Here is a 25,212-nt window from a genome sequence, read left to right as displayed (position 1 = left end):
CCAGAGGCACACACGACCGTCGGCAAGACCGACGACGAGGCACTCGTCGCGCGCGACGGGTGAAATGGAGACGACGCCCGCGTTGGCGACGTTGATTTGCGCACGAATCGATAAATCATGCACGGCGCGGACAGTGATGTCTCCGCGACGATTGCCGATGAGAATATGTCGCTCGTCGCGGGTGACGCAAAATGCGTCAAAGGCTTCGTGCCGACTGAGCGATTTGGCGAGTGTGGCACCGTTGACATCATGCACGGACAGCGCGCCGGCGACGCCGCACGCGCACACGACGAGAGATGATTTTGGAAGCAATTCGATGGACGATGGGATGCACCCAGGTGGGGTGCTTTCCAATGCACGAACGATGTGCCCATCCCGGCTGTCGTGCAGGATGAGGGTGCCATCAATGCTGCCACTCGCTACCAAGTTGAGCGATGAATTCACAGCAACGCACGTGATGGCTTCGTCATGACCGAAACAGATCATTTTTGGTTCGGCGCTCAGGACTTTGGTGCCTTTACTAAAGCCCCAGCCTCCTTGAGGGAGCACCATCTCCCAGATCGCGAGCGTGGTGTCGCGACTTCCCGTAACCACGATGACTTGGTCCATTTGGTGCGAAGCCTCGTCCCAGCTCCTCGAGCTCCCGAGTTCGCACAACGCGAGACACGTCGTCACATCTCGATGTGCACTGATACGCTGCATCTCGCGCCCCTCCTCAATGTCGAAAATACGCATGCTTCTGTCCCAATGGCCAACACTCAGCAAGACTTTGCCTTTCAGAGCGACATTGACGGATTGCGAATGCGCAAGCGAATCGGCGTCGACGTCAATTTCGAGCATGAGCCGGGATGTCGTCTCTGGTTCGAGCGCGTACGCGGTTGAGTGATCGACGCCACCCAGCCCGAATGTCGTTCCAGGACGTTGTAAGCGCTGAATGGAAACCATTCGTCCAGCGGTGACCACGGCAATACGCGAATCGTACGCGGTGGCGTGCACCACCGCTTGCGCCCGCATCGGTAGGCCGTTAGACTCGGATGAGACAACTGTCGCGAGTTTGAGCGATTCGGGAGAGATTGAAACCACGTGTTCTGTCGCTTGGGGCGGCAGACGAACTGGGTGCGCGCGCCTGAAAATTTGCGCGGGAGTCTGACCGAAGTTGATGATTTGTGTCTCGATCGCGTTCCGTTGATCATCATCTTCTAATGTGTCGATATCCACGGCGCCTTCGTATGTGAGATAATAAAACACGTTGCATCGCTCGACCGCGGCGGCCCCTCGCTGTGCGTGCCCGAAAATCAAATCAACCCAGTGGTGCAGATTTTCGCTTACGTAGTCCGATTCTAGCGATTCCCGCATCACTCGAGTGAATTCGTGCCTCGAACCCTTGGCCCAAGGCGGGAGAACTACATCATCAATAGTCGATCCGTCCTGTCGCACCCCAAGTTTTAGTCCATTTGTATTCGTCAAGAACTCGGACGAGTAGTAAAATTCTGGAATAAGTTCCTTGACATCAGCGGATGATTCTACGCAAGCTTTGAACGTTTCCGCGACCGAATGGAATAAGCGATCTGCTCGATCAAATCTGTCGCCCTGTAATGCTCGAGCGAGTTTCGTGTAAGGTTCCAGGCGTAACAAGAAGAAAAGTACGATCGGGGACGATGAGTAATGACTGCCGTAATGGAAAGGCGGCGTGTCAGGGTCGTCCAACAGCGACTTGTATCTCTCAACGAAGTTCTTGAGACGCTCTTCGTTGAGCGCGCCAACGGGTTTTCTCAGATCTCGATACACCGAAGGGTCGGCCAGATCTATTGTTTCAGCTTCGTATTCTTTCAACACCCAAGGGAAAACGGGATATTGACTCAAGTCGTGCAACGTTCGCCCGGCGAAGACGTTCAAGGCCATAAGATAATCGAAAGTGCTCAGTTTTTGTCTGCGCCAGAGCTCCTTCGCGCGTTCGGCTGCTTCAGTTTTCGCACGTCTGTTCATCAAAGTCGCCCCCGCCGATGATGCCACGCGCGTAGCTGCGTATCGCGCCGTTTTCTTGGTATCGAACGCAAAAAAGGCACTGGTGTGATCCGCGCAATGCATCTCGAAAGCCTTGTGCTGAAGGCGATATCGCATGTGATGTACCTCGACAATTTCACTCAAGCTCCATCGCCAGAAACGTTTTCGATGATCTTTCGCACTCTCATGCGTACGATCGGCGGCAAATACAACGGCATCACGACTGACATTGAGCTTACCCAGTACAGTTCTCGTGAGCGTCACGAGTGATGCCGGCGTGCTGAACACGACTTTACTCCTATTGTGCATCGCGTTCTCCTTGTCCACAGCGAGTTTTTCTGCGAGTTCGTCTGCGACATCATCGACATCAACGTAGTCGCTATCCGAATTCATCTTCCATTTTTGACCCATGCCGACGAGGCGAACCGCTTGGATATCTTGTACATCGCTTTGTAATGTTGATTCGCCACCTTTTTGATTGTCTTCGTACTGCACAAACTTATAATCGCGCTTCAAACGAGATCGTCTCATCGATGAGTCCTCAGACTTGTCGAGTTTCCAGTGCGCCTTTGCATCACAGTTTTCAGCCGCCCACGCGCCTCGCTCACCTTGTAAGTCGCGCAACATCGCGGACCACCGACGAGCGAGCACATCGCAACGTTCTTCAAACGTCAGACGCTGCATCGCGCGACGTGCGCGCTCGCGCTCGCTTACCGGACCCAATTTAGACTTATGAGTCTCTAACAGTGCCGTCTCGGCTTGCGCTTGCCTTTGCTCGTGCCGCGTACGTTCGGAAAGAAAGTTTTCACTCACTTTTGAGCGCAGCTCTTTGACTTTCCTAGACTCTTTGGCCTCGATCGCTGCGGCGGCTGCCACCTTTTGTTCAGAAATCAAATCACGGCCGTCCAAATGCGCGCACTCCTCGACGCTCGCGCAATCTGAAAGCAGAAGTCTACCAACCTCAGATGCGAGTCGAACGAGATTTACGACGAGCTGCGACCGTGTTGACGCATCAGGATCTTCACTCTTTTTAGCAAACTCGACGTAACGCATCAAATCCGCGATAAACAAGTGCGCTCTGTTCCCTAGCGGCGCGGTATCCATCGCTTTTCCATCCTTGTCGACCAAGACTGGGGCCAAAAATGATGGTAGAAGTCCAATGCACGTATTCAGTGCTGTCTGCAACTCTTCGAGCGCGCTCGCTCGCACGTAAAGTAAGGTCAACCTGAATCCCATTCGCTGACAAGTCTTGCGCAGAGCCTCAACGGCTTCGACGCTATCAAACTCGCTCTCGCTATTGCTCGAAAATGGTAAATCACGAATCATACTCTTCGCTCGCCTGTGCAGCTTTTGAGCCATGTTTGTGGATTTTACGGCATCCGCCGTCTCTTCGGGCGCGTCCACGGGATGACCAGGAGGAGAGATCGCATCTAATAGGTTCCATAAGTTGTCGTAAAATCTCCAAGAGATCTTCTTAACGCTGGACTTTGCATCGGAGGCACTCGGTACTCCAAGCGCGGCCGCTGTCGCGGACGTGTCGGAAATGATTGAGTCGAATATGTGCAAAAGTCTCGAAAGGTTGCGACGACATATCGGTGACTCAACATTTTGCACTTCAGACCACTCGTCTTGCTCGGACGAAGACGCTCGCGTCGGGAGAATGCACTCAAGCAAATCCGAAAGGAGTTCCTGCGCTAAGTCTGACTCATCGGCTAAGACGCCGCGTTTGATGAGAATGTCGATGACGCCAAGCATGTTCGACACGTGCTGGTGACCTTCGTCAGTCTTGAGCACCGCGTGCGAGAGAAGTGCCGTTATTAATCGTCGAGCCATCGATTTCTCGTCGTTTTGCGTTTCGTCACTGTGGTCTTTGAGGATGGGGAGGATCCAAGTCTGCCAGCCTCGCTGCTCCAGCACAGCCTGTGCGTTCACGCTTGCACCTTCCACGAGTTGGAGAAGCAGCTCGAGCACGCTTAAACGCATTTCCGCATTATCGCTTGAATTCATCAGTCGAAGCAACACCCCAGCGGCGCCTGCATTGACTATACCGGGTACACCAACGCTAATACACTCCTTATCTTTGGTTTGCGCGTCGTTTCCGTGGCCTGTGACTTTGGCAAAGAGCCTGCCAGCCGCAGCTCGCACGGATGAATTCTTTTCCCTGTTCAACCTTTCGGCTACTTTTTCCGCTGGTAGCGCCTGGCCACCAAGTAAAAGCTCAAAGAGCGCCGAGCGGGATTCAGCGATATCGAGGGGGAATTTTTCGAGGGCGTTCGCGACTGCAGTGAAAAAGCCGACTTCAAAATCCTGACTCGCTGTCGCCGTGAACTTGCCGCCGAGAGTGGCAGTCAGCGCACCAGCGGCCGCGCCGAAAGCAGCAGATATATGAGAGGCACCCCCAGAACTCTTGCTCGAAGCCTCGAGCGGAGGCATCAAGTTTGCAAGCCACAGAAGAGCGAAAGAGCGGACTCGCCTGGAGCTCCTGCTCAAAGGCGATAGCGCCAGCAGTGGTCCGCCGAGCTTGGTGAAAGCCTGGTAGAGCGTGGGCTGAACTTCCTCACCCGGTTGCATGCAGTTAACTAGCCAGCGCAGAACATCACCAACGGTGTCTTCGTCGGCACATTCTTCGATGACGTGAACGATAGTTTCCGCAGTTTCCTCAATCATCTGATTCGGGGCGTCGATAACAAGCTGCTTCAACACGTCCAACAAAACTCGACGACGAGACGTTCCACTCGCACCTGGAGTGAAATCGAGGGCATCGATGAGATCACTTGTTGGCAAATGAAATCGTAATCCATCCGAGTGTTTGGTCGCCAAACTCAACAAGTACTCGCCATGCGCTTTTTGAGTGGCGTCATCGGCGAGGGACCAAAGATGCAAATCAACGACGATGCGTGCCGATGCCGATTCGTGCTCGATCCCGCCCGCACGACGAAGCCTGTCGAGTGCTGGGAGTAAATCTGGACAGAGTAAAGTCGTTGCATTCTCTCGCAGAAGATTTGCAATCAAGGCGTACCCATCACACAACGTTAACGTAACTTGATTGAGTCTGCTTCCATCGAGTAAAGCAACGAGCAGATGAACCCCTTCGCAAACAATTTGTCGCCGTTTCGACGTCTCGGCGGCGTGCAGGATGTCAGAAAAGATTGGAAGAACGACTTGAACACCACCGAGGCAGTGCACGACGTCTTTGACTGAGTTTGTGACGCAAACTTTCGCCCCTCCGATCAAATCATATTCGTTCACGTCGTACACCTCCGACTGAGCGCTTCGACCGGCGACGGTGACTGCGCTTATACTAATCAGTCGATGATCGGCGAGATACTCGCGAGTATCGCGAGCCTCGACAGCGTTCACGCTGATTGCCTGAAGGATTCTTTCCGTTTGCGATTCTGTTGACTTAAAACGTCCGACATAATCTGCACCGAGTGCATGAATCATCGCAATCGCCGGTTGCGAAAGGGCATCATCGAATATATGCGTCGAACCCAGTTGGCCGAAAAACGGTGACACCTTGACGTGCGCGTTCTCTAGGCTAACGTCGAACGTCACGGAAGCAATGCGACAATACGATATCGCTTCCGTGGACTTGATCGGGTAACGCAACTTCGCCTGACCAACCATGCCAGCATCGAGGAAGACACGAACCAGGGGTTGCGACATTCGCACCGGAAGGTGCACAATCGTTAAGAAAGTCCACTCGTTCTCTCGTACTGTGATGTCGATCGACGCGGTATCAACTGTGCCCGTGGATCCTCGAATGCCAAGCGTGAGCTTGTTCGCATGTAACTCTCCTAAAATGCCGTTACCAGCGCCCGATAGTAAAGAAAACAGCGGCACTGGACCGCCGTACTCCGGAAACCGCTCGATGCGGAACCACATCGAGACGGTGTAGCCGTTTCGTACTGGAAGAGTTAGTTGTTTATTAACGTGAATCCCGCAACCAGGTCCAGTGAAATCGAAAAATGTAGAAGGACCAACTCGCTTTGCGGAGTGCTGTAGGACCCGGAGCAGCTGCAATTGATCGTCCGCTGAAATGGAGTCGCCCTGCAACAGACGGAATATTTGACGCACGTGCTTGGTGGACATTGAAAACGAGCTGCAAAGCGCGATGACTTCGAGTACTGCTTGCCGGCGATTCGCATCCACGTACCATTGAAGACAGAAGTCTAAAACACCAGCCGCATCTGCGGTGGCTTTTGACGTCACAGACGCTGACAACATCTGCTTAAAAGCCTTGAGAAGCTCATCCTTTAACTCGTCAGACGCGCCGAGGTTTCCTATCAGAGTGAGCAGCATTTGTAGCGCCTTAGCGTTCCGCAAAGCGATGCCGCTGGACTCGCCCCCTGTGCCATAGTCGTCATCAATAACAAAGCTCATGAGGGCGTCGAACAGAGGTTTGGATACTGGACCCGCGCCGCGAGCGCACTGTATGGCGTCAATCAATGTGTCGTATCCAACTGAGCGCTCAAACGTTGAGGCTGACGAATGCGAGTTAGAGATCACTGCCTGTAACGTCGCTATGACATCCAACCCAACCTCTTCACCAGCGTCACCATCGCAAAGCGCAACGATTTGTACAAACTCTGCGCCGTCTTCAGACGATATCCATTCTCGCAGACTGTCTCCGGAGCCGTTTGGATTGTTCAACATTTGACGCAACCCAGAAAGCATCGCCGATAACAACGTGATATCGGTACCTCGTGCACGGGGAAGGGCCTGGATGAATCGGCGCGCCACGCTTGACCATGCTTCACGATGCGCGCCGCTGGCGTGAGGTGATGGAGCGTGCAGACGCAACCCCACCAAAGATACGACGGCCGATATGGCTAAATCGCGAGTCGTGTTTGTCCACAAAAGCTCGTTGAAAATCAAGTCAGAAACACCATCGTTGTTGAGTGCCGACGCCGCGAGCACGTCCGGACCATTCAGACACGCCCTCAGTGCGCTTAGTGTAGAACCAAAAGCAGCGGAGTTCGCTGTCGCTCCTACTTCACCGATGAACGCTACCTGGTCACACCCCCAGCATTTCAATTGCGCGTTCAACGCCCCCGCAAGTCGACCTGGAGCTTCCACCTCGGATAACGCTTTACACACACTGTGCGACGAATCGATTAGCAGAAGCTCTAGAACGCGACAAAGCCGAATCGCAACCGACGGCTGTATTGCTCTCGTCGTGATGGTGCCGATCAGAACGTTGCATTCGTCCACACAATCAGACAATTCGGCGGCAATTTGACAAGCTTTGAGAAGTAACGCCGCGGTTTGAATTTGTACACGACGCCGTAAGATCGACGTCGTGCTCTCTGACACCGATTCATATTCATTTTTGTGATCCACTGAAGGAATTGCGCCGTACGTATCGGCGTCTAACAACATGTCCCACGCGCGTGCTTGACGCATCACGCGCAAGACCGCGGGATCTATATCGATGGCGTCACTAAAAAAGCGTAACACGTGTGCTCTAAATCTCACACACTCTGAATCGCTCTTGAATGACTCTTTTGAACTCGAGCACGCTTCAATAATCGAATCGAAGAGACATTTTAAGATCATTTCCCTCGCTCCTTTACTTGCCCAACCGCCAGCGGCGCTGGTGTCTTGATGGACGAATTTCAACAGTCTCTTAATCACCTCACTAGGATATCCGTCCGTGATGATGACTTCATGACAACGTAGGGAGTCGTCTAAGAGCTGCGCGCTCCATGGAACACCAGCGACTTCGCCTTCCGTCGTTGACGTGCTCGCCTCATCTGAGACGAGTGTTTCGCTCAAATCATTCGCCGCGCGCATCAGACGGGCCACTCGCGTAAACAAACCAATGCCTTGAGCGCGCTCAACGTTGGACTTATTACCAGCAAGTAGCGTGTGCGATATTTCGAGATTCATGAGCGACGTCTCGAACCCCGCGATATCGACGCTGACGTCAGCCTCGATTGGGTACACGCCTTCAAAAAAAATATCCAAGCCTCCTGCTCCTGCTATGCTCTTTTGTACGGCGGCATCGCCGTGCATGACGCGCCCGATCGCGCGCATGGCCATTCGCTCTATTGAAATTGCCATCTTACGGACGTCACCGTGGACACGACCAACGACCACTTTTTCCGCACGTAATACTTCAATTAAAGCCAACAAAGCGCCGTTTTCGTTGAACGAACGAAGTGCCCAAGCGTCGCCCAAGAAAGAATCAATCACATTCACCGCGTGCTCCACGACGTGCTGCAACGCTTCCAACAGCGCTCCAGCCTCGATTGAATTTTCTTTTGAAGCCGACGCCGCCCCCGCGCTGAACGTCAACATTCGCTGCGCGCACGTTTTGCACGCGTTTGCCAACGCGCGACTCGCCCCGCACTGCTCCATGAACACTCTGTTGTGCGCCGACCTCGACATAATCTCCAGAGCTCGAAAGGTTTCTACACCAATGCTCGCCATCCTCTGCTCGATTCCACCGACGTCGACAGTGCCCGTGAGCGCACGCTCCAACCGTTCCCCCAGACCCGCGGCGTCCTCCACCGCCGCGAGCGTCACCGCGCGAGGATGCGCGACCGCGCACCCGACGTCTGAATCGTCCCCTTCATCTGCACCCCTAGCCCTTGCCGGTTCCCACCGCGCGTACGTCTCCGAAAACGCGTCGAAGAACGCGTTCGTCGCTTCGCGTCTGCTGCTTTCGCCCGCATTCGCGGTGCCCGACATCAACTGCCACGAAAACACCAAATCCCCGTCCCTGCCCTCGTCAAACATCGAATTCATCACGCGCGGGACGTCGATCGTCTCGGCGGATCGAAGCTCGACGCGGGCGCCCGCCGCATCGGGCGCGGACGTCGATGGTGGCGTCGCGTCGCGCGCGTCGAGCGTCGGATTACTCGAGTTGGCGAAACGGCGAATAAAGTTCATCGCGCGCGCGCGCGGCCGCGGCGGAGCGACGGACGCGCGCTCGTCCGCGAGTACACACTACTCGACGTCGCTCAAGTCGTGCGACGTCGGCGCGACCGCGCGAGGTGAAGCGAGCGTCCGTGTGAGGCCATCTCTGTGAAGACGCCGAGGCGACAGTTGGCGGATGGAAAGGTCGTTGGTCGTAGAGTATTGAAAATCGTCGCTGTGTCGGTAAACGTGATAAAGGTGGGTAGAGAAGGTGAAATCGAAGTCGCCGGCTCGCGTCCAAATCAGCCGGTGATTTCGTCGATGCGCGTGTTGGGGTCGATGTCTTCGAGGTCGTCGGCGCCCGATTTGCTCGCAGTCATCGTATCGGGAAGCTTGACGCCGTCCTTGTACCACTTGACGAATTCACCGAAGTCGATCTCACCGGTCTCGTTCTTGTCGAGGATGCGCATGGCCATGTTGACGTCCATGTCATTGATCGTGTCGTCGCCGAGCGAGCGAAGGAGCTTTGAGAGCTCCTCGCTGCGCAGCGTTCCGCTTCCGTCAGTGTCCCATTCAGAAAACAGAGAGGCAATTGCCATGCACTGTTTCGAGTCAAGCCCATAGTCCTCTGGTTTGAAACCTTGCTTCGCTTGAGCGTTGGAGTACTCGAAGTACGCCGCCAAGTTGTGCAAAGTGCTCTTGTGCGTCGGCGTGATGATTTCGGCTTCGGAATGCAACGCGTCGCGAAGGTTATTCAACACGTTCACGACGTGAACGAGCGTGGACGCGCGCTTGATGGTTGACGATTGCGGTACGACACCGATGATGTGATCGTTATCGCCGATCCGTTGCATGGATTGCACGAACTTTCTCAAATCAGTCGTCTCGAATCGAATCGTGCTGTACACGTAGACGGCGGTGATGAAGAGATGCGCGCCCGCCTCGACTGCGAAGATTGCGGCACCAACCATGCCTAACAACGTCACGACGTAATTCCAGAAGCTCGGTATGAAGAAGTCGGAGAACTGAGCCGCGGCTGCGAGCGAGAACAAACTGAAACACATCAATCCGTTGAAGATCGTTGCGAGCGCTTCGATGCCAATCATCGCGCTCGATCGTTTCGCCACAGCGCGGCGCAAATCTCTCGGTGACTCCACTCCTAGATCAACAAAGCCCTTCGCGATGAGCGCCGCGGCGCGCGGACTCAAAGAAGTTTGCAACACGCGCGTCATTTCCGCCAGCGCTTCGTCGTCCGAGTCCACGTCTGCCTTCTTCGTCTCGATGGCCTCGGGTGTCATCACTCGGTGAGGTTCGACGACCTCAGCTTCGACTTCTTTCGTCGCGTCTTCGACGGAAGTGTCCGTGGCGTCTTCGACCTCTGCCTCGGGTTCTGTCGTTCGCACGTCGTCTGGATCCGCATGGACAACCATCACTCTCGGCCGCGCCGGACTCGTGCAGACGTGCGCGGCGCCGCGGGGAGGCTTTCTCAACTTGACGACGCGCGAGTTTCGCGGGAATGCAACGCGAGCACGCAGCGAATGAGCGTGCGTATTAGCTTGTGTTCGCGACGCCGTGACGACGATTGGTCGGGCGAGCATCGGTGCGTCGCGTTATGTCGTGCGTTGTGCGTTGTGCGTCGTGCGTCGTGCAGTGTCTGTTGGTATTCTCGGCACAACATTTCGCTAGCGCGGCGCCCTACTTCGTTCGTCTGGATTCGGCGATGGCGAAGCGCGTGCGCTAAAACGATGGACGTCGCACTCAATTCGCTCGACGTCGCACTCAGTTTGTCTTGCCCGCCTCACTCGCTCGCCACTCCGCATACGATCGCGACGCGTTGTACCACGATACCGCGAGGAGTAGATTCGCGGCGGCATTGACGTCGTCGAGACGTTTCTCGCACGGCGTCAGTCGCGCGTTCTTCGCGAGTTTACGATCATACACGATCGCCGACGTGGGATGGAGCACAAAACGGCTCGGTTGCGGTCGCTTGAAGGAACGTTCGGTCGCGTAAAAGCGCTCGCCAGACGAAACGATTCGTCTCGCAACGCCTCGGAACGATTTCACGCGCGTGGCAACGCCGCGGTCGACGCAGTCGCGGTCGCGCGCGCGCGCGATGCGATGTGAACGACCCGCATCGACGATGCAATGTAGGCTGGTGAGCATGCGACGTGGGTCGAGGCGCGCATTGCGGCGGGCGCTTTCTCGCGCGCTCGACTTGACAAGACGCGTCGCTTGGTTAAAGTCGGATGTGTGATTAAAACTAGCGGGGCAATACGTTCGGTCGTTCGCTTCTTCTGACTGGTGTTATCGAGGGTTCGATTGTGATACTCGTGCTATTCGTTCGCGAGACCCTCGGCGATGGCCGATCGAGAAGGCGGCGCCGTCGATGTGCTTATTCCTTCATCACGCACTGATCGTTGTCGTACGGCGCGAAAATCAAACCACTGCCCATATCCTTACGATCGAGCTGCACTTGATACGGTGCGTACTGTCCCGTCGGCCACGTGCTTCCGCGATACCAATGCGCGACGACCGTCCCCGCGGCCCATCCATCTTCGCCCGGTCCGATGCGGCACCGTACGCGGTCGCCCACCGCGAACCGCAACGCGTCCGTCGGCACCGGTCCCGGCTCCTGCGGTTCCGGTTCCGGCGGCCACGGCGTCGGCTTCCCCAGATACCAATCCTCGATCACTCCCGGCGGCGGCATCTGCGATTCGATGTCTTCCTCCTCCACGTCTTGCACTTCGCACGGAATTCCGAAGATCGTCCCGCACGACTCCCTGTAAATGATCCTCACCACCGCGTCGATCGGCGCGCAATTCGGGTCCCCGCACTGCACCTCGCTCACGTCCACCACCGCATCGCGATTCGTCAGGTGTTCACTCGGCAGGCGCGCCTCGACCCACGATTTCACGCGCGCGATGGCTTCCTTCTTCATTTTCTCCGTCGCCGCCGCCTCGGGGTCGGCGTTCTGGAGTTTAAACGGTCCACCGCGCATCATGACGCGCGCGCGCTCGAGTGCGCTCGACTACCGTGCGTCGCGCGCGTCGCGCGTCCTTCTGTGCGCGTCGTCGCGCGCGCGAGTGTGCGATCGACCCGACCCGACGAACCTTCGACGTCATTCGACGGCGCGCGCCGACGCGTGACTCGCGCACGCGCACGCTCGACGACGCGCGCGACGCGCGGACGCGATGAGTTTCGTCAATAGATTGTTCTCGTACGTGTTCAACGAACTCATGGTGAACGCGCTGGCGAACTCGAGGACGTTTCAGCGCTTCGCGGTGAAGTCGGACGCGCTGATGAAGGAGGCGGCGGCGACGGACGCGGCGGAGATGGCGCGACGGGCGCAACAGGCGGCGCAGGACTTGTCGAAGAGCGTGTTTGAGCAGAGCAAGGGGGGGAAAGGGCCGATGGGGAGTTGAAGGCGGTCGTCGAGGACGGCGCCGAGCGAGGGCGCCTCGCGCGGCGGCTGACTGACACGGCGGGTGTAATATCAAATTCAAATGATTGTTTTATCGCGTTGCGCGCGCGTTTGATCACGTCGTCGGACGACCGGGGTAAAATAATTTATCCGCCGCGGCGTAAGGCATCTTGAATCCGCATCGCTTGAGCACGACGCCCTGGGTGGCGATCGAACCCGGCGCGCTCACGCGCGTCGGCTCGCGCTTGGCGTAGACTTGCTTGCCCACGGGGAAGCCTTCGCAGTCGATGACGGCTCGCTCCTCGTTTTCTGCCCATAGCTGGATGACGCGACCGTTGGCACGAAGTTGTCGATTGCCCGGGCCGAAGTACGTGCCGTCTTTCAGGATGCAACGATCGCGATTCACAGTGTACGCGTAGCCGCCGCCTCCATCGCGCTTTTGCGAGCGCCCAGCGTTGAATTTAGTGATTTGCGTCGATATCCTCGCGGGCACGCTCGGGTTTGACTCACCGACGGCGTTCACGTGATAATCACGCACGTCTGTCAACGCCGAATCGATGCACTTTTGAATCGTGGCGTACGGTCTTGCCGCGGTGCCTTGTCCGGTTGCGTCGCTCCCCGACGGCGATACGTAAATGTCGCCGTACAAAAAGTACAAGCACGATTTCGACGGATGACCCAAGTCGGAGTTTCCAGGAATGCCCAAGTACTCGTTTGAGGAGCCAGCGACGACCCACCCCGTGCCTTTATCGAGGTTATGTCCCATAAGCGTTGTGCCATCATAAAAGTTCAACGGCGGATTGTTGGAAACTTGGCAATCGCTCGCTGAGCCCGTACTGCGACTCCACATCCAATATCCCTTTACCGCTGCGGTGTTGTCGCGATATCCAACGTGCGTGGGCGTTGCAGCCGCGTTACCGATCACAGGAACGCCGAACTTGTTGTAATTGTTGCTCACTTGTACGAGATCCTGGTGCGCCGGTTTAATCGACCCATCGCTTCCCGCTTGGCCCAGCGGTGCGAGAAGATCACCGCGATCTTCCGGGCTATTCTGACTATATTGATTGACCGCGTACAGACGTCGCCCAGGATTCGCTCCTGGTACACCCGAGACCGCGACAACGTCGTAAGGCGCGTCGGTGACGTTGTAAATTCGCCCTCCGCTTCCGTCGTCCACCCACGAGCCGTGCGAGAGCTGCGGATCGAGCTCGGTTTCCCCTTTCCCTTGCATGGTGTACGCCCCAATCGACGGGGGATCATTCGCCGATGTGAAAAGTTCATTCGCCTGCACCAAGACGTACGGCTTTTGAGGTGATATCGTAACCACAGGCGCGGAAGTGTACGTATTACCGACGAACGTCAGTCGCAGCGATACGACAACTTTGTCGTAGCATCCATACTCGGGGAAACAATTGGCGGCGGGACCTAGAGTTGCCACAGCACGAGCGTGCTGCATATGCGTACCCAGACACGAGTCACCCCCGCCGCTACACGAAAACGTCACGTCAGGCGGCACGGTGTAACCGCTTCCCGCAGCCGTGAGCGTAAGCGCGCTCAACGTTCCACCAGAGGCGTCGAGCGTCGCCGTGGCGGTGGCGCCAGAGCCCTGATTATAAGAGTGCCCCGCGTTCGTGATCGTCACCGCGTTGACGACTCCGCTCGAGTCTATGGTCGCTGTCGCCGTCGCACCCCCTCCTCCACCACCGATTATTGTCAGCACCGGCGCGGTGGCGTAGCCTCGCCCGCCGTCGACTATGGTGACGGTGGACGAAATGCCGTTGTTGGCATCAAAGGTGACATCTAGCACGGCGCAACACCCGATGGAGGCCGCTAACGTCGAACCAGCTGGATATTGACGTTGTTGTGACGCAGGACCGAACTCCGGGGTTATACAACGAATTTCCGTGCTCGAAACCCACCGAACACGTCCGCCGGGCGTGCCGACGACGTGCGACACGTCGTCGCTTTCCCATAAATTTTTACCGCTCTCCGGTATACCCCCAAATTTGCATTTGAGATACTTGCTAGGAAGGAAGTTCGTTCCCTTGACGATGACTTCGGTGTTTCCATCAAAAGGGCCTCGAGCGCCCCAAACCGAAGACTGCGCCGTGCTAATGCTAGTCACTGTCGGCAACGGATCCGCGTACGTAAATGTAACGTTGGCGTAATCGTAGTTGATCCCATCGTTGGAGATGTGCATGTGGCACGCCGTCGACGGAATCGGATCGCCCACTGGCACCGGCATCGGTGGTGTTTCGCACTCAACCGACGTGTAGCTATGCCAAATTGCTGGTTGCGCCGTGACAAAGGTTTCCGACCCGTCGCTAGCGATGCTGGAGTCTTGATTTACATCGATGTTGCACGTCATCCTGCACGTCAACTTCGAGCCCGGATAGAACGTCCCATGCACCGGCGGACTATTCATCACCGCATTAGGGTCTGGAAAGTTCGGATTCGGCGACCCCGCGCCGTCTGTCGGGCCTACGTACGTAGCGCTTGACGACAACGTATTCGAGCCCAAATCCAAGTTGCGCGCGTAGACGCGCACGATGGTACCGCCGATGTACGGCCCCGTCGTGTTACTCGCGCTCCACAACTCGTGATACGCGTTCGTATTCTCCCCTTGTCGCACGCCATCGTAAAATCCAGCCAACGAATCGTCGTAGACGTACGCCAAAAACGTCCCAGATCCCTTTGTGTACACGTTCGGCGTCCCGCTCCACGTCTCCCCGTCGTTCGCCACCGTGACTTGCGTCCATCCCGCGCCGACGCGCGCGGGCGTCACAACCGTGATCATCGTCGACGAGTGATACGTCGCGTACGCTTCCGTCGTCTCCTCGCCCCTCGCGAACCTCACCTTCAACCGCGCCGAGTTTAGGAAACCGCCGCCGTACACCGCGAGCGTCGTCCCGCCCGCGACGTGCCCCTTGGGCGGTTCCAACCACGTCACCGTCGGCGCCTTCATCGGTTCAACGCGCTGCGCGACGACGACGCGCGCGACGACGACGAGCATCGCCACCGCGGCGCCGCGCGACCACCGCGCGCCGCGCGTTCGCCCGCGCGCGCGTTCGCATCTTCGCGCGCACCCCGCGGCTTCGTCGTCGAAACGGCGCCGCATCGCGCGCGCGCGCCGCACCGAACGGGCGTCCGAGCGCGTCGATCGCGCGCGCGTCCGCGTTTCGCGTGCGTTCGCGCGCGCGGCGTGCGCGACGCGCGCGTCGACGCGTGCGGCTCGCGCGGGCGGCGACGTCGCGTCCCGCGGCCAAACGGTCGTCGAATGATTAAAAAAAAACGCTCGGGAGGGCGACGCGTCTCTGACCAGTCGGACGCGCGCGAGATCGACGCGCGCGCGCGCGAGCGCGAGGCGCGACGAGGAAGGTCGACGAGACGTCGCGGCGCGGCGAAGGCGAGGCGGGGCGGGGCGGCGCGGGCGATGGTGCGGATACGCGAAGTGGAGGTGGTCGATGAAGAAACGCTCGATGGGGAGGGCGATCGCGAGCGAAGGGCGAGGAAAGTCGCGGGGCGGTACGCGAAGCATCGCCGACCGCGGACGCGGGAGACACCGCCGCAAATGGTGGATCTCGACGCGGTCGCGGTCGATGGAGCGTCGTCGTCGTCGTCTTCGACGACGACTTTGAGTTTGGGCGGGACCGCGACGTCGGCGCCGGCGCGGGCGGAAAAGATGAAGACGACGCGCGCGGCGTTCGAGCGCGTCGTCGTTCCAGAGGCAGTTTCGCGCGAAGGCGAGGGGGAGTTCGTGCGCGAGGGTGTGCGCGTGATGACGATCGCGCCGGATGGGGCGAGCGTGTACGTCGGGATGACGAACGGCGTGGTGAAGCAGATTCGAGCAAGCGGCGACGTTGGCGCTGGCGCGATGCGGAGCTTTTATCCAACGCCGGTGAACGCCACCGGAGACGAGTTTAACAACGCAAACACACCCGTGCGGATGTTGCAAATATCGAAAGCCAGCGGCGAAGCGCTCGTCGGGTACGAAAATGGTGGATGGAGTAAGGTGTCGCTGGACAACGGAGAGACGACGACGTGGAGCGCGCCGCACAGCGATTTCGCCGATGTTTTTAAATACGTCAACGTAAAAAAGCTGTCCAAATACACAAACACCGCGCCACAGTGTCGTTCGATGGCGGCGAACGACGACTTGTCGATCATTTATCTGGCGTCGCCCTTGTTGCGAGATGGAAGAGTTTATGTGTGGGATTTAACGTCTTCGCCTACAAACGAAGAAAGAAGCAGTGGCGAGGACCTCACGTTCAAGCATACGAGCAAACTCGACGACATCGATGACGTTGATGCGTATGATCGATGTTTCGAGAGCGCTGCTGCGGGTGAGAGAGAAATTGGAACAGTGAAACATTTGGAATTTCACAGCGACTGCGTCACGTCGTTGGTGAGAGTTAACAGCGCCATCGTGAGTGGTTCGCTCGATGCATACATCGCGATATGGGACTTGAAGTCGAAAGTCACACCGATGCAGCCTCACTCGACCACGAAGATGACTTCCGCGGTGCGAGAGATGACGATCGCGAAAGACGGTCGAACGCTCTATTGCGCCGGTGCGGATGGCAGCGTGCGCATCCACGACGTGCGAGGAAAGAGCGGCAAATTATCGTTACAATGGGTGCGATCAGTTGGTGGTCAGGAAGGATATGTCAACTCATTATGTACGATTAAGAACGATCCTTTCATCGTCATCGGAAGTTCCAAAGCGGCGCAAGCGCCGAAACCGTATTCGATCATTCGCGGCGACGGCGAATTAAGCGTTTGGCGCGTCACGGATGGCGAACTCATGTTCAAAACGACTATTCACGACGCTGACGTGAACGCCATTGTGGTAACAACCGATGGTAAGGCGCTGTACAGTGGCGACGCGAAAGGCAAAATTTGCAAGCACGCGCTCGGCGCAAACGTCGTCGAGGCCAAGCCTCCCAACGCGCCCATTCGCAAAGGATTCTTCTTGTGAGCGTCCACACATCTTGAGATTATTGACAATAGCTAGTTCTTCTTCGTTCTTTTCTTCGGCGCGTACTTTGCCTCGAGCGCGGCGAACATATCATCCGCCTGATCCGCTCGCATCGCGTTCTTGCGTTGAATGAGCGCAAACAAATCCGCGTCGTCGCCGCCACCCTTCTTAGTCCCCTTTTTCACCTTCCGCGCCCCCAGCGGATCTTTCGGCGCCTTTCGTTTCCTCACCTCTCGCGCCCACGCCTCGTACACCGCGTACGACTCCGCGCGTCCATCCCTCACGGCTTCGTCCACGACGTCGGCGAATCGATGCGAATCGTCCGCCTCCTCGCTACACATCACCCACGCGAACACCCGCGTCATGTCTCCCTCGTACTTCGCGTAGCGCTCCAGCACATCTCGTTTTTCCGCCTCGCTTCCCCGATACTCCCGCTCGAACGCCTCGATATCCTCCGTCGACACCTCCTTATACGCCCCGCGGTAATATTCGTACAGATTTTGAAACGCCTCCCCTCCCAACTCCGCGTCCTCCACCCTTCCCGTCGCGTCGTACGTCCGTCGCTTCGTCTCGTCGCTCAGCACGCCGTACACGCGCTGCAGCGTCTGAAACTTTCCCGCCGCGCTCGCGTCGCCGACGTTTTTATCGGGATGAAGTTCGAGCGCTTTGCGATGGTACGCGCGCTTGATGTCCTTCGCCGACGGATTCGCCTCCTTGCGCAGGCCGAGGATCGCGTACAGGTCCTCGCCGCGCGGCGCGTCGTCGGCGTCGCTCGCGTCGGCGTCGGCGTCGCTCGCGTCGGCGTCGGCGTCGCGCGACATCGCGCGCGCGCGTCGCGATGGCGCGACATCGCGACGCGACGCGGGACGACATGTCGCGGCGATTGCTCAAGGATCAACTCGCGCGCGCGTTGGAGTCGCTCGGGAGCGGCGCGGCGGGAACGGCGACGGCGCGGCGCGGCGGCGGCGGCGACGGCGGCGGCGGCGGCGGCGCGGGTGCGAAAAAGGCGAAAAAGCGCACGAATAATAAACACGCGCTGGACGTGAAGCGGATGAACAAGCAGGCGGTGCGCGCGAGACAGCGAGCGATGCGTCGAAGTGGTGACGACGCCCCGCGAGAGGCGCTGGGGGAGGCGGCGAAGCGGGAGGTGAAGAAGAGGAACGCGGCGTACTTCGCGGCGACGAGCGGGGCGGACGCGGAGACGGCGGAACACGCGGCGAGGGCGATCGGAGCGATGACGACGAGCGAGGGGATCGAGGACGGTGAAGACGATGCGGATGATGATATGTTATGGTAGCGCGCGTTCGTTGCGTGAGGGATTATCTAGAATGTACAATGTAACTCTGCGAGGCGCGTTTACGCCAGAGACGCTTTGAGGTGTTTCGTAGCTCCGCTTCCGCCGAGTAAGTTGGCGATGTCGCCCCACGTGCTCGGCCGACCGCCTCTGGGGCGCTCCTGGGCGCTACACAGCGCGCGGCGTTCGGCTATGTCGCGCGCGGTTTCGCCGTTGACATCTTTGATCGATGCGTCTACGTCTCGCTCGAGGAGCGATTTGCACGCGTTGCGATGGCCGTTTACCGAGGCCCAGTGCAAGGCGGTACGTCCCCAGACATCGAGAGCGTTGACGTGCAACATCAACGCTTTTTTTGACGCTTTACCTTTCGCGGATGAAGTAGACTGCGCGTCGAGTAAGGTGCCGATGACCGAAGACGCCGCGCCCACCCGCGCCGCGGCGTGCAAAACAGTTTGCTTGTCCTCGTCGACTGCGCCAATCGCGGCGCCACGTCCCAACAGAATCTTCACGAGCTCAGATGTACACATCGGCGAAGAAACGGCAAATATCAACGGCGTTCTTCTGCTAGTACCGAGCGCGTTCACGGAGGCACCGGAATCAAGGAGCGCTCGCACGCATTCGACGCGCGCATTGGCGCACGCCACGTGGAGCGGCGTTGAGCGTGAGTTTGGATCGACGCTAACGCCTGCATCGACGAGCAGCTTTACCAAACTCACGTGACCTGCCGCTGATGCGCGAATCAATACGTGCAAGCCGATATCGATATCACTGAGCGTTGCCTCGGCTTCATCGGCGTCTGAATCCGTGGCATATCTTGAAGGCCAGTCTTCGACGCTGCCGCGAATAAAGCGCGCGTAGTCATTTAGCCGTGAGCGCTGTAACAGTTCGATGGGCGCAAACGCCCCGAGTGCTTCGCCGAACGTACCACCACCAGCGTCGACGTCTTCTTTTATGATGAGCGCTTTTACTCGCTGAACTACTCTAAGCGCTCGTAGCGAGTCGCCACCATTCGCTGTGAAATCCGCATCACCGTGCGTTACATCGACACCAAGCTCATCTGACCATATTCGTGCCAAATCCGCACCAAACTCACCAAACTTGATTGCGCATCCCTGCTCGCGCACATCGACTTCGCGCCGCGACAAATCCGCGCGCGAAACTTTTCCTGTCGACGTCATCGGCAACTCGTCCAAAAACACAAACATGGATGGAACCATGTGCTGAGGAATCTCTCGGGCGACGGCATATCGCATGGCCGCCGTGACCACGGTGTCAACGTCCGTGAAAGATCCAGTGCAATAAGCGATGAGCTGTTTTGTTGTACTTGCCAGAACACACTTCACTTCACGTGTGAACGCGCTGCACGTACGGCGAATCGCGTCTTCAACTTCTCCAAGCTCGACGCGCTGACCGCTTATCTTCACTTGATCGTCGCGACGTCCGACGAGAATGTGCTGGCCGTCGGAGGAAACTTTAACTATGTCGCCCGTTCGGTACAAATTATTTTTAAAACGCGCCGATGTGAGCTCAGGACGGTTCAAATATCCGTTCCCGACCTGGCGCCCGCCGATCCATAGTTCTGCAAGCTCGCCCGCTTTCGCCGTCAACGTCGGATCGTCGCCGGGATCGGCGGCAAATATGAATGTATTACCCGGAAGTGGATCCCCCAACGTGCGCAAGTCATCGTTTGACGCTTGTTTTATCTCACAGAACGTCTGATACGCGACACATTCCGTGACGCCGTATGTGTTTGCCACTCGAACGCCGGCATCGAGCCAAGCTTGCGCGAGCGATTTAGACATCGTTTCTCCGCCGAGCGCGACGAGCCGCAAATATTTCAAACTCGGAATTTCTCGTACCGAACTGAGCAAAATAGGCGTCGTCAAACAATGCGTTGCGCTCGATACTCGCAAAGCATCACCGAGTCGCGCGAACGTGACTTCACGCGACGCTGAAGTCAACGTACAGCCGGCGACGATGGCGCTGCAAAAATCCGTAAAGTGCGGGTCAAACATGTGACTGCTCGCACAGTACACAACACTTGTACCGTCAATTTCATGTGCAATGTTCTTCGCTTCGCAGTATGACAACAGCGCGGCGTGTGAAGCCACGCAGCCCTTCGGTCGCCCCGTAGATCCACTCGTGAAAAACACGTGCGAGGCGTCGTCGGCTTTTACTGCGATGGTCGCAGTGGCTGATCGTTGTTGGGCCCTGAATAACGCTTCGACGGTAAAAACTTTCGCATTCGTGAGTTCGCCCACCTTCAATGCCTCGTCCCCATCACGAACGATCACGATGCGGACATCCGCGTCTGCAAAGACGCTCGCCAATCGTTTTGCAGGATCTCGCGTACTCATCGGTGACACCGCCATACCTGCAAACATCGCCGCCAACTGGCATGTGAACACTTCCACGCCGTCTTCAAGCGTGATCACGCAACAAGGCGGAGAGTCACGTACCGCTGACTTCGCGTACGGCGCGAAAAAATCGCTCAAACGCGTCGCCTCGTCGACAAGTTCGCCAAAGCGCAACGTCGTCGGCGCGCCGTTCAACGTTTCATAATATCGCACCGCCTCGCGAAATCGCGTCGTGGGATCGCACGCTCTCCATCGTGCGTAATCACACACCGTGTGTAGTCCATCTGCGTTCACCATCGCGACGTCAACGTCGCGTACCGGCGTCGATTCTTTGCTTCTCTTCCAACGCCAGCGTCCCCGCGTACTCGCCTAGCACCGCATCCTGCACCCTCTGCACCTCCTCCGCGCTCAGCGCGTCGATATCTTTCCCTCGCACCTTCGATGCGACCTTAAACTTGCCTTTACTCAGCACCATTCGAGGCGAGGCGCGGCAGAGACGAATAAACTTCGCCGCGGTGTCGTACTCAAAGCCCAACTTCAATGCGAGGATGGAAAAGACGGCGCGCTCGAACGACAGGTCGGGGCCGCCGATGCAGCACAAGCAGTTGGCGGGGTGCGTGGGCGCGGTAGATATCGTCGCCGACGGCGTCGAAGGGGATGCCGGTGGCGCGGCGGCGGGCATGAACCGCCGGCGTCTGAGGACCGGCGCAGGCGGCGGCTGCGGCGGCGACGCGTACGATCGTTCGCGGTGGTGTCGGTATCGGTGTGTATTGAATATTAAAGTATTGAATATTAAAGTATTGAATATTAACGAAACTCGCGATAGGACGAGTTCGGACGAGAGCGTCAGACCCCTGGTTCCTGTCGTCGCGGCGCGGTCATTCGAGAACGAGCGTTCACGCGTTTACATTTCCTCCAGTGTGGTCGGCGTGCACAGAGAACTGTCCACGGTTTCGACGCGATCGAACGGCAACACGGCGATTTCAATCGTGCAATCGCCGTTCTTCTTGACGTTCACTTTGCGAACGGTGCCGACGCGCTGGGGCTTACCGCCCATGCCGAAGAAACCGCCGCCCGCCGCCACCTTGACTAAATCACCCTTCTTCATCTTCAGCTTCTCCCCAACCTTCAGTCCGACCTCACCACCGGCCCACCCGCCCGTCAACAAGTTATCGCGACCTGCGAACTTTTTCGCGTCACCTTTAACGTATTTACCCTTGCCGACGTAAATAGTATCGTCGCCCTTGGCGTACTCTGGAAGCTCATTCTTCGCGCTCTCCTTCGCCGCCTGCGCGGCCGCAGCCGCTTCTTCTTGAATGAAAACTTCCTTCAGTTGCTTCTCTCCGCCCGGCCATCCGCCGGTGAACCAGTTATCGCGCCCAGCGTACTTCTTGGCGTCGTCTTCGACGTAACGTCCCTTGCCAATGTACACCCGATCCTTCCCATCGCCCTTACCACTCGCGCGCGTCGTCGTTCGCGCGCCTCGCTTCGTCGGTGCGTTCACGATAGTCTGTGCGCGCGCTCGGCGCGTTCGTCAGTCGTCCGTTCGCGAAACGCGCGCGCATCCTTCGTTCGAACTCGCGCCGTATCTAAACCGATATCCAAAACGTCGTCGCGCGCCGTCGCCGCGCGCGCCCACGCCGCGTCCGTCCGAGCTCGCGAGGCGCGAACTCGCGCACCTTGATCGTCCCGCATCGCGCGCGCGGCGCGACGCTCGCCATGTCTCGCGCGCCGTCGTCGCCGTCGCGCGTCGCGTTGTCCCGAAGGCCGCCGCCGCCCGCTCGACCGCGACAACGCGACGCCGCGCGCGCGCCCGCGAAGCACGCCACCGCGCGCGCGATGCCGAAGATTGAGCTCGGATACTGGCCGATTCGCGGCCTCGGCGCGCCCGCGCGCATGCTCTGCGAGTACGCCGGCGCGGATTACGCCGACGTGAACTACGCCGACGCGGGATCGTGGTTCGCGGGGAAGAAACCGGAGCTCGCGAGCGGGAACGCGCTGATCAACCTGCCGTACGTCGAGTGCGACGGTCAAGTCGTGACGCACTCGAGCGTGGTGCTCGAGTTCTTGGGTCAAGTCACGGGCGTGGACGCGTTCGCGAGCGAGGACCATAGATGGGCGAACGCGCAGGCGCTGGCGGAAATCTACGACTTGCGGAACGCGTTGATGGGCGTGGTGTATCCGTTCAACGGCAAGACGACGACGAAGGAGGCGTTCGAAAAGAACTGCGATGATCACATGAACGCGACGGTGGGTAAGTTCTACGCGAAATTCGAGACGTTGCTGAAGCAACGCGGGATGGAATTTTTGATTCGCGACGCGCCGTCGAGCGCCGACTTTCACCTGTTCGAGATGCTGGATCAACACGAAATCATCGCGAACAGGCGCGGTATGAAGTCGCCGTTGGAGACGTTTCCGGAGCTCAAGCGGTACCACGCCAACTTTAAGGCACTTCCGCAGCTCGAAAAGTACTTCGCGAGCGCGGCTTACGCGCTGCCAATGAACTCGATAGGGGGGGGAGCGTGGATTTACTAGATTCTACTTCGTAGGACAGTTCTTACGACATTCTTTCGATTTAGGCGTGTGTGCGTTCTACGCGAGCAGCTTATTACTTGCATTATTAAAGAAGACACATCTGTTTTAATTACGCGCCGCCTCGCAAAAGCGCTCGAGCGACGAATGGCCAGACGTATTGTCTCGTCAGTTGCAACGCGGCGTACCCGACAGCGCTCATAAAAGACATAATGACCGTGCCTTGCATAAAACGGTCGAGCCATTTGCGCTTGGCGATCGCGCTGAAAGACCACTCTTCCCTTTGCAGCATTTGAATCGTGTTGGGCATGAAGAGCCAAGGCGCGACTTTGTTGAAAATGGAATCGACGATGAGAGGAAGGACAAAGGTCATGAAACCTCCATCGAAGCTGCGAGAGAGATCGACGAGCGCCTTGGCGTCCGCCGCACGCTTCTTAGAGTAGTGTGGTAACGCCACAGAAGTGTCGCCGTTGGCGTCGTCGAGAGCCTCGACGAGCACTTTTACGTCTTCCCAAGCCGAATTCACACCCAAGCCAAAGTACGGCTTCACGGTGTGGATAGCATCCCCGAGAAGCGCGCCCTGACCACCCATATTAAGGGACTTATCCACGTACCCGAACGACGGCAAGCCGAAGAACTTGCTGTTGGCCATGCTTTCGATATCTTCGTCCTTGATCCAAGGCACGAACATCGGAAAATGTTCGTCGAAGAACGTCTTCAAAGATTCTTTGTTGCTCAATTTGACGCACGTTTCCTCATCTTCGGGTTTCACGAGCATGATACCGATTAAAAGACCTTCTTTTGTCGGCAAGCACTCCAACGCGACGCCGGCTTTCGTGCGCGCGCTATAGTTGAGATCCTTTCGCATGTCGCTGGGCAAGTGGATGGGGATGGTCTTGTACACCCGCGGATTAGTGTTCGGGAACTTGATAACCTTCACCCCGCATGCGGCGTTACGATCCATCTCTCGAACGACCGCAGAATGCATGGTGTTGCCCTCGGCACCGAACACGACAGGCGTCACCGTCTTGCCTTGAGCGCGCGCGGCGGCGAGATCGCAGTTTTCGCCGCACGCTCCGCGTTCGAGCGTGACTCCGTCCGCACCAAACTCACAATCGACGCACGCGACGTCGTAAGATACCGAAATCTTCCCCGCATATTTCTTCTCGATCTCTTCCACGAGCACCGAAACCAGCCTGTCCCTTTGAATCACTTGCGTATCGTACGTCTTATTCGCCAAGCGCTCCTTCGGCTCGCCGTTCGGTCCCCAGTCCATGCGTCCCTTCACCACCGCGCACTTATCGATCACCGCATCGAAGACCCCGAGATCCTTCAGCACGGCTTGCCCTCGGCCGCTCAATCCGACGTTATACGATCGCGAGGCATCCCCCCAGACCGAAGAATCGCTCGACGGCGGCTTCGCGAGGCGTTCCCACACCTCGATGTTCCCCCAGCCCCGCCGCGCGAGCGCGATCGCGCACGCCAGCCCCGTGGGTCCACCGCCGACGATCACCGACGACGCCGGCGCGTTCGCGTGCGTTTTATCGTCCGCGAGCACCGCGCGGACGACGCGCGCGCGCGCCGACGTCACCGCGCACCGTTGCTGACGCGGCGTCGTCCTCGCCGTCGCGCGTCGCGCGCGCGCGGCGCGCGGATCGCGCGCCGGCGCGCTCGGCGCGCGCGCGCGCGTCGCCGTCTCGAGCATCGTTCGCTCGCGTCGCCGGCGTCGGCGTCGAGCGCCGCGCGTTGTAACGCGCGACGA

General features: G+C 58.0%; 12 protein-coding genes across 12 annotated transcripts; 4 read left to right on the top strand and 8 right to left on the bottom strand.

The window, feature by feature from the left end:
* On the bottom strand, nucleotides 1-2,157 carry OSTLU_813 (predicted protein; the record flags this gene model as incomplete). The annotated part of the gene is made up of 1 exon (XM_001417257.1): nucleotides 1-2,157. A coding segment is annotated over one exon (2,157 nt), but the record flags the coding sequence as incomplete, so codon positions are not given.
* Nucleotides 2,131-11,869, bottom strand: OSTLU_15102 (predicted protein; the record flags this gene model as incomplete). The annotated part of the gene is made up of 3 exons (XM_001417256.1): nucleotides 2,131-8,869; nucleotides 9,280-10,276; nucleotides 11,329-11,869. Coding segments are annotated over 3 exons (8,277 nt in total), but the record flags the coding sequence as incomplete, so codon positions are not given.
* A 190-nt stretch (nucleotides 11,870-12,059) lies between these two features.
* On the top strand, nucleotides 12,060-12,290 carry OSTLU_31268 (predicted protein; the record flags this gene model as incomplete). Its single annotated transcript, XM_001417510.1, has 1 exon — nucleotides 12,060-12,290. One exon carries the CDS (start codon nucleotides 12,060-12,062, stop codon nucleotides 12,288-12,290), a length of 231 nt encoding a protein of 76 aa, XP_001417547.1.
* Nucleotides 12,291-12,364: 74 nt separating this feature from the next.
* Nucleotides 12,365-15,507, bottom strand: OSTLU_31267 (predicted protein). Its single transcript, XM_001417255.1, has one exon. It carries the CDS (start codon nucleotides 15,300-15,302, stop codon nucleotides 12,405-12,407), a length of 2,898 nt encoding a protein of 965 aa, XP_001417292.1. The 5' UTR covers nucleotides 15,303-15,507; the 3' UTR covers nucleotides 12,365-12,404.
* A 560-nt stretch (nucleotides 15,508-16,067) lies between these two features.
* On the top strand, nucleotides 16,068-17,267 carry OSTLU_31266 (predicted protein; the record flags this gene model as incomplete). The annotated part of the gene is made up of 1 exon (XM_001417509.1): nucleotides 16,068-17,267. The coding sequence occupies one exon, from the start codon at nucleotides 16,068-16,070 to the stop codon at nucleotides 17,265-17,267; it is 1,200 nt and encodes a 399-aa protein (XP_001417546.1).
* A 62-nt stretch (nucleotides 17,268-17,329) lies between these two features.
* Nucleotides 17,330-18,088, bottom strand: OSTLU_6671 (predicted protein; the record flags this gene model as incomplete). The annotated part of the gene is made up of 1 exon (XM_001417254.1): nucleotides 17,330-18,088. A coding segment is annotated over one exon (759 nt), but the record flags the coding sequence as incomplete, so codon positions are not given.
* Nucleotides 18,089-18,138: 50 nt separating this feature from the next.
* Nucleotides 18,139-18,564, top strand: OSTLU_31264 (predicted protein; the record flags this gene model as incomplete). The annotated part of the gene is made up of 1 exon (XM_001417508.1): nucleotides 18,139-18,564. The coding sequence occupies one exon, from the start codon at nucleotides 18,139-18,141 to the stop codon at nucleotides 18,562-18,564; it is 426 nt and encodes a 141-aa protein (XP_001417545.1).
* Nucleotides 18,565-18,623: 59 nt separating this feature from the next.
* On the bottom strand, nucleotides 18,624-20,945 carry OSTLU_31263 (predicted protein; the record flags this gene model as incomplete). The annotated part of the gene is made up of 1 exon (XM_001417253.1): nucleotides 18,624-20,945. The coding sequence occupies one exon, from the start codon at nucleotides 20,943-20,945 to the stop codon at nucleotides 18,624-18,626; it is 2,322 nt and encodes a 773-aa protein (XP_001417290.1).
* Nucleotides 20,946-21,222: 277 nt separating this feature from the next.
* On the bottom strand, nucleotides 21,223-21,393 carry OSTLU_31262 (predicted protein; the record flags this gene model as incomplete). The annotated part of the gene is made up of 1 exon (XM_001417252.1): nucleotides 21,223-21,393. The coding sequence occupies one exon, from the start codon at nucleotides 21,391-21,393 to the stop codon at nucleotides 21,223-21,225; it is 171 nt and encodes a 56-aa protein (XP_001417289.1).
* A 429-nt stretch (nucleotides 21,394-21,822) lies between these two features.
* On the bottom strand, nucleotides 21,823-22,639 carry OSTLU_15098 (predicted protein; the record flags this gene model as incomplete). The annotated part of the gene is made up of 2 exons (XM_001417251.1): nucleotides 21,823-22,428; nucleotides 22,598-22,639. The coding sequence occupies 2 exons, from the start codon at nucleotides 22,637-22,639 to the stop codon at nucleotides 21,823-21,825; spliced, it is 648 nt and encodes a 215-aa protein (XP_001417288.1).
* Nucleotides 22,640-22,757: 118 nt separating this feature from the next.
* OSTLU_15097 (predicted protein) lies at nucleotides 22,758-23,453 on the top strand (the record flags this gene model as incomplete). Its single annotated transcript, XM_001417507.1, has 1 exon — nucleotides 22,758-23,453. One exon carries the CDS (start codon nucleotides 22,758-22,760, stop codon nucleotides 23,451-23,453), a length of 696 nt encoding a protein of 231 aa, XP_001417544.1.
* A 109-nt stretch (nucleotides 23,454-23,562) lies between these two features.
* On the bottom strand, nucleotides 23,563-25,008 carry OSTLU_87050 (predicted protein; the record flags this gene model as incomplete). The annotated part of the gene is made up of 1 exon (XM_001417250.1): nucleotides 23,563-25,008. A coding segment is annotated over one exon (1,446 nt), but the record flags the coding sequence as incomplete, so codon positions are not given.
* Between the last annotated feature and the right edge of the window lie 204 nt (nucleotides 25,009-25,212).

The sequence above is a fragment of the Ostreococcus lucimarinus genome, chromosome 4, assembly GCF_000092065.1.
Source record: "Ostreococcus lucimarinus CCE9901 chromosome 4, complete sequence".
Taxonomy (NCBI): Eukaryota; Viridiplantae; Chlorophyta; class Mamiellophyceae; order Mamiellales; family Bathycoccaceae; genus Ostreococcus; species Ostreococcus sp. 'lucimarinus'.
Note: the sequence above shows the minus strand (reverse complement) of the source record. Positions and strands in the feature narration are given on the sequence as shown.